The sequence below is a fragment of the Eurytemora carolleeae genome, unplaced genomic scaffold (genome assembly GCF_000591075.1).
Source record: "Eurytemora carolleeae unplaced genomic scaffold, Eaff_2.0 scaffold1774, whole genome shotgun sequence".
Taxonomy (NCBI): Eukaryota; Metazoa; Arthropoda; class Copepoda; order Calanoida; family Temoridae; genus Eurytemora; species Eurytemora carolleeae.
The window spans coordinates 8544-16272 of NW_019397665.1; the positions used below are offsets into that span (position 1 = coordinate 8544).

Below are 7729 nucleotides of genomic sequence, written 5' to 3' on the forward strand. Positions count from 1 at the left end.
AAAATAAAAATTTCCATAAAATATTTTTAAAAAACACAATACAGGAGAGTTGCACAAAAAATATACAATTTTTCACAAGGCGCCGATAATCACACTTTTTTTTGACTCACCCTGTACTTTTCTAAAAATAGAAAAATAATAGTTAAATCTTTAACTTTTGAAAAAGATTTTCTTTTATGTAGATATATAGAAAACTTTTGGGATGCATTTACCAAAGAATTTGTTAAGGTTTTTAAACTCAAATTTCTTTTTTAAGGCTACAAATCAAATTTGTTAAAAATCTATTTTTTAACTTCATGAATTCTTTTTCAGGGTGAATGTGATGCCTCATTGAAGCTCTTCAGGAAAATCTTTTGTTTAAAATAAAATTTCAAAAAAAACAAACAATTAAAACGTTTAAAGAACTAAAAGGTATAATTAACTCATAAATTAGAAAGAGAAATTAATAAAGTTTCAAATATTCAGATATTATTTATGGATTTGAAGACTTTTGACAAGAGCTTTTTAAAGATTGAACATTCAACATTCCATTCAGAAAATGAAATTCAAAATTATAACTTTTTAATTCTTTAATGATTACATTTTTTGATGCGAGGCTCTAAATGTTTCTTCCCTCACATCGGAGAATTTTTAGATTTTTGGTTTCTAGGGCGTACACAGAAAATTGTCGTGGGGGGGGGGGCAGGGGTTTTCACAAAGAGAATAGAATATATATTAGAGGGGAATTTACTAGAAAAAGTGTAAAACGGCCATTTTGTTCTACTGTTTCCATACACATATTTTTGCTATATAACCTTTTGGGCCACGGAACATAATTTTATAGAAAATCTAAAATTAATGTTAAAAGAAAACCAAATTATGAAATAGACTGGTTTCATAATTGACCAATGATCATTTCACATAGACTCTATGCCTTTCACTTTACAAACGATGATTTTCCGCTATAACTATAAATCAAATGATGTTTTTTATTCACCTAATTCATTTTATAAAAGTTTATTTAACAGCTTTAAAAAATTCGAAATTGAAATGGATAGTCTAGGGAACATACTGTATTAATGTACTCTACTGCATATAATTTGTGAACCTTTACATGATTTGTACACTTTGAACTCCCTTTCAGGCTGAAAGGGACTGACAAAATTCATACCGAGGGATTTCTAAATTCCCCTGTAATATATGTTCTATTCTCTTTGGGTTTTCACTACCTTCTGGAGCATGAAACCCCCCTGTATATGCCTCTAATATTTAAGTTTTGCAATTATTGATGAATAAAAATAAAGATTATCCGAGTTTAGAAGAAGATCAGAAGTACAGAGATACAGAACGCCTACAAAATCTAACTAAGGACTGTTTCAACCCCTTCCAGGGGCAATCCATGGGTGCTCAAGGTGTCTAGAATTCAAGCCCAGGGGCACCAAGGGCTGCAGGGGTGTGTGCTTCTATGTAGTTGGATGGGTGCTGATGCTGGGTGGGGCGAGTGTTCACCCCCGCCCCCCCTCTCATGTCTGGGCAGCGCCAAACAAGGGATATCAAATTTATTTTTTTCATCAAATCAGGGACTGTGTTCTAAATTTGAAATGATTTTCTATTTAAAGAGTTCTATATCCGTTTCCTTTTAAAACTTTATTTCAGCACCAATGAGTAAGAAATTTTCGTTTTTTCGATCGGGAAAAGTGTTTAACTCATTAAATAGGGTCTTGTAAAATACACTTATTAATCAATTTCAATAGTTTTAGCGATGCAAAATCAAAAAGCATTAGATTTTTGATATTTACAAAAAATATTTTAATATCAGCGACGGAGAACTTCCTTTATGTCAGCTTCCTCCGGTTAACCAGAATATAAATGGAAGGTAGGAATGTAAGAATATAAATGGGAGGTAGGGATACCAGAATATAAATGGAAGGTAGGAATACCAGAATATAAATGGAAGGTAGGAATACCAGGATATAAATGTAAGGTAGGAATGTAAGAATATAAATGGAAGGTAGGAATACCAGAATATAAATGGAAGGTAGGAATACCAGAATATAAATGGAAGGTAGGAATATCAGAATATAAATGTAAGGTAGGAATGTAAGAATATAAATGGAAGGTAGGAATATCAGAATATAAATGGAAGGTAGGAATGCCAGAATATAAATGGAAGGTAGGAATATCAGAATATAAATGGAAGGTAGGAATTCCAGAATATAAATGGAAGGTAGGAATATCAGAATATAAATGGAAGGTAGGAATACCAGAATATAAATGGAAGGTAGGAATACCTGAATATGAATATCCTATCCATCCCTAACTCATCTATCCCTATTCCCATCCTATCCCATTCTATCCAATCCTATCCCATCCTTTTCCATCCTATTCCATCCTATTCCATCCTATTCCATCCAATCCCATCCTATCCCATCCTATCCCATCCCATCCTATCCCATCCTATCCCATCCTATTCCATCCTTTTCCATCCTATTCCATCCTATTCCATCCTTTACCATCCTATTCCATCTTATCCCATCCTATCCCATCCTATCCCATCCTATCCCATCCTATCCCATCCTATCCATCCTATCCCATCCTATTCCATCCAATCCCATCCTATCCTATCCCATCCTATTCCATCCTATTCCATCCTATCCCATTCCATCATATCTCAGCCTATCCTGTCTCCGACCCTGAACTACTATCCTATCTTTGTTCAGAAATTTTATAAAATATTTTCTTTTTATGTTGAAATTTCTTTCTTCCCACTTCCAAAGTGTCACTTCTCATCTCTAGCTTTACATCCTTCCACTCTCAGAGGAAACTAACACCAACATTTTTAAAAATAAACAAGTTCAAAAGTATTCAGTTTTATTTTTAAATTATTTTAAATAATTATTTATACTTCTGCTGATTAAAATTTCAGAAGATTTTGGTAAAAAAAAGTAAGTTTTTGAAGTAAATCCGTTTTTAGTTCTCAGTTATCGGAGTAAATACATCCTTGGTTCTCACTTACCGGAGTTAATACATCCTTGGTTCTTAGTTACCGGAGTAAATACGTCCTTGGTTCTCAGTTACCGGAGTAAATTCATCCTTGGTTCTCAGTTACCGGAGTAAATAAATTCTTGGAGTAAATCCGTTTTTAGTTCTCAGTTATCGGAGTAAATACATCCTTGGTTCTCCCTTCCCGGAGTAAATACATCCTTGGTTCTCAGTTACCGGAGTAAATACGCCCTTGGTTCTCAGTTACCGGAGTAAATACATTCGATTTCTCAGTTACCGGAGTAAATGCATCCTTGGTTCTCATTTATCGGAGTAAATACATCCTTGGTTCTCAGTTACCAGAGTAAATACGACCTTGGTTCTCAGTTACCGGAGTAAATTCATCCTTGGTTCTCAGTTACCGGAGTAAATACATCATTGGTTCTCATTTACCGGAGAAAATACATCCTTGGTTCCCAGTTACCGAAAAAAATTCATCCTTATTTCTCAGTTACCGGAGTAAATACGTCCTTGGTTCTCAGTTACCGGAGTAAATTCATTCTTGGTTCTCATTTACTGGAGTAAATACATCCTTGGTTTTAGTTCCTGGAGTGAATTTATCCTTGGTTCTTAGTTACTGGAGTAAATACATCCTTGGTTTTCATTTACCGGAGTAAATACATCCTTGGTTCTCATTTACCGGAGAAAATACATCCTTGGTTCTCAGTTACCGGAAAACATTCATCCTTAGTTCTCAGTTACCGGAGTCAATACGTCCTTGGTTCTCAGTTACCGGAGTAAATTCATCCTTGGTTCTCATTTACCGGAGTAAATACATCCTTGGTTTTAGTTCCTGGAGTGAATACATCCTTGATTCTCAGTTACTGGAGTAAATACATCCTTGGTTTCAGTTCCTGGAGTGAATCCATCCTTGGTTCTCAGTTACCGGAGTAAATACATCCTTGGTTCTCATTTACTGGAGAAAATACATCCTTGGTTCCCAGTTACCAAACAAAATTCATCCTTAGTTCTCAGTTACCGGAGTAAATACGTCCTTGGTTCTCAGTTACCGGAGTAAATTCATCCTTGGTTCTCATTTACCGGAGTAAATACATCCTTGGTTTTGTTCCTGGAGTGAATGCATCCTTGGTTCTCAGTTACTGGAGTAAATACATCCTTGGTTTCAGTTCCTGGAGTGAATCCATCCTTGGTTCTCAGTTACCGGAGAAAATACATCCTTGGTTTTCATTTACCGGAGTAAATACATCCTTGGTTCTCATTTACCGGAGTAAATACATCCTTGGTTTTCAGTTACCGGAGAAAATACGTCCTTGGTTCTCAGTTCCTGGAGTAAATCTATCCTTGATTCTAAGTTACCGGAGAAAATACATCCTTGGCTCTCATTTACCGGAGTAAATACATCCTTGGTTCTCAGTTACCGGAGTAAATACACTTTAGTGCTTAGTTCCTGGAGTGAATCAGTGAGCAAGACCTGTCCTAGTTTCTTAGTTAACAGAGTAAGATTCGTCCTAGCCTCTAGGTGTATTGAGTAAGACCTGTCATAGTTTATAGGTTTTTTTCAGTAAGAACTGTCCTAGTTTCTGAGTTAACAGAGTAAGATTCGTCCTAGCCTCTAGATTTATTGAGTAAGACCTGTCCTAGTTTCTTGGTTAATGGAGTAAGATCCGTCCTAGCTTATAGGTTTATTGAGTAAGACCTGTCCTAGTTTCTGAGTTAACAGAGTAACAACCGTCCTACATTCTAGGTTTATTGAGTAATACCTGTCCTAGTTTCTAGGTTTATTGAGTAAGACCTGTTAGTTTCAAAGTTAACGGAACTCGATTCCATTCAAGATTCTGGGTTTCCAGAGACAGATCAGTCCTAATCTCCGTTTTATCGGAGTAAGACCCTCCTATGCTCGGGTTCACTGAAGCTTTTTTTCCGGAGGTAGAGTTCTGGGTTCTCCTTACTTGGGTTTCGAGAGTTAAACTCTTCTAAGGCTATATGTTACCGGAGTTAGATCCGTCCTATGTTCTGAGTTTCCAGAGTTAAACTCTTCATAGGTTATATGTTACCAGAGTTAGATTCGTCCTATATTCTGAGTTTCCAGAGTTAAACTCTTCATAGGCTATATGTTACCGGAGTAAGATCCGTCCTATGTTCTGAGTTTCCAGAGTTAAACTCTTCATAGGCTATATGTTACCGGAGTTAGATCCGTCCTATGTTCTGAGTTTCCAGAGTTAAACTTTTCATTGGATATATGTTACCGAAGTTAGATCCGTCCTATGTTCTGAGTTTCCAGAGTTAAACTCTTCATAGGCTATATGTTACCGGAGTAAGATCCGTCCTATGTTCTGAGTTTCCAGAGTTAAACTTTTCATTGGATATATGTTACCGGAGTTAGATCCGTCTTAAGTTTTGAGTTGGAAGAGCTTTGTCCATCATAGGCTCTGGGTTACCAGAGTAAAGTTCCTGCGGTTTTGTGTGTTCAGAATTAAACCATCCTCCTCGATTTCGAATTCCAATATCAAGTGCTAGAGATTCAATATTCAAAATCTATTTTTAGTAATTTCAAACTTCGCTAACTTTCTTCAAGGTTGAAGGTAAATAGTTGAGAGAGTAGGGATGTGACGAATGAAGTTAAGTTGTAGAAACTTAGAGCATGGTTGCAGGAAATTCTAGTTCAAACTTTAATGATATAATTAAAATATGAAAACTAATTAAATTTAAAAAATACAATGGGAGATATTTGAATTATAAAGTTTTGCCGACAGACTAGGATTGTATTGATAGTTTAAGTTAAATGAAAAACCTAGGGTTTTATTGATAGTTGTAGTTAAAGGAATAAACTAGGGTTGTATTAATAGTTCTAGTTAAATGAATAAACTAGGATTGCATTGATAGTTCTAGTTAAATGAATAAACTAGAATTGTATTGATAGTTCCAGTTAAATGAATAAACTAGGGTTGTATTGATAGTTGTAGTTAAATGAATAAACTAGGATTGTATTGATAGTTCTAGTTAAATGAATAAACTAGGGTTGTATTAATAGTTTAAGTTAAATGAATAAAATAGGGTTTTATTGACAGTTCTAGTTAAATGAATAAACTAGGATTGTATTGATAGTTCTAGTTAAATGAATAAACTAGGGTTGTATTGATAGTTCTAGTTAAAGGAACAAACTAGGGTTGTATTAATAGTTCTAGTTAAATGAATAAACTAGAGTTGTATTGATAGTTCTAGTTAAATGAATAAACAAGGATTGTAATGATAGTTCTAGTTAAAGGAATAAACTAGGGTTGTATTGATAGTTCTAGTTAAATGAATAAACTGGGGTTGTATTGATAGTTCTAGTTAAATGAATAAACTAGGGTTGTAATGATAGTTCTAGTTAAATGAATAAACTAGGGTTGTATTGATAGTTATAGTTAAAGGAATAAACTAGGGTTTTATTGATAGTTCTAGTTAAAGGAATAAACTAGGGTTGTATTGATAGTTCTAGTTAAATGAATAAACTAGGGTTGTATTAATAGTTCTAGTTAAATGAATAAACTGGGGTTGTAATGATAGTTCTAGTTAAATGAATAAACTAGGGTTGCATTGATAGTTCTAGTTAAATGAATAAACTAGGGTTGTATTGATAGTTCTAGTTAAATGATTAAACTAGAGTTGTATTGATAGTTTAAGTTAAATGAATAAACTAGGGTTTTATTGATAGTCCTAGTTAAATGAATAAACTAGGGTTTTATTGATAGTTCTAGTTACAGGAATAAACTAGGGTTGTATTGATAGTTCTAGTTAAATGAATAATCTAGGGTTGTATTGATAGTTCTATTTAAATGAATAAACTAGGGTTGTATTAATAGTTCTAGTTAAATGAATAAACTAAGATTGCATTGATAGTTCTAGTTAAATGAATAAACTAGAATTGTATTGATAGTTCCAGTTAAATGAATAAACTAAGGTTGTATTGATAGTTTAAGTTAAATGAATAAACTAGGGTTGTATTGATAGTTCTAGTTAAATGAATAAACTAGGGTTGTATTGATCAATTGTTCAGGTTTCCACGAAGAGTGTCTGAAGTGAGCTTCCAGCAAAAACAAAGGGTTGAAATTCTCCCAAATGGTCCACACAATATATCAGGTTAAAGTTTAATTGAAAAATCTAAAAGATACTTCCTTTTGTGAATTCTGTACCAGAGTAATATCCCTGTATAGTGTATATGAACCCTATACAAGAGTAGTATCCCTGTATATGAACCCTATACAAGAGTAGTATCCATGTATATGAACCCTATACTAGGATAATATCCCTGTATATGAACCCTATACTAGGATAGTATCCCTGGATATGAACCCTATACTAGGATAATATCCCTGTATATGAACCCTATACTAGGATAATATCCCTGTATAGTGTATATGAACCCTATACAAGAGTAGTATCCCTGTATATGAACCCTATACTAGGATAATACCCCTGTATATGAACCCTATACTAGGATAATATCCCTGTATATGAACCCTATACTAAGATAGTATCCCTGTTTATGAACCCTATACTAGGATAATATCCCTGTATAGTGTATATGAACCCTTTACAAGAGTAGTATCCCTGTATATGAACCCTATACAAGAGTAGTATCCATGTATATGAACCCTATACTAGGATAGTATCTCTGTATATGAACCCTATACTAGGATAATATCCCTGTATATGAACCCTATACTAGGATAGTATCCCTGTATATGAACCCTATACTAGGATA

The 7729-nt window shown here is 34.1% G+C and overlaps 1 protein-coding gene across 1 annotated transcript in view; it reads left to right on the forward strand.

The window, feature by feature from the left end:
* Positions 1-1299: 1299 nt before the first annotated feature.
* LOC111715410 (cGMP-gated cation channel alpha-1) overlaps positions 1300-7729 on the forward strand; it is a gene marked incomplete at its 3' end in the record, with an annotated part of 37908 nt that continues 31478 nt past the window's right edge. Inside the window, 3 exon segments of the mRNA XM_023490722.1 lie at positions 1300-1527; positions 1799-1855; positions 7022-7104. Coding sequence (XP_023346490.1) covers positions 1505-1527; positions 1799-1855; positions 7022-7104 — 163 coding nt within the window.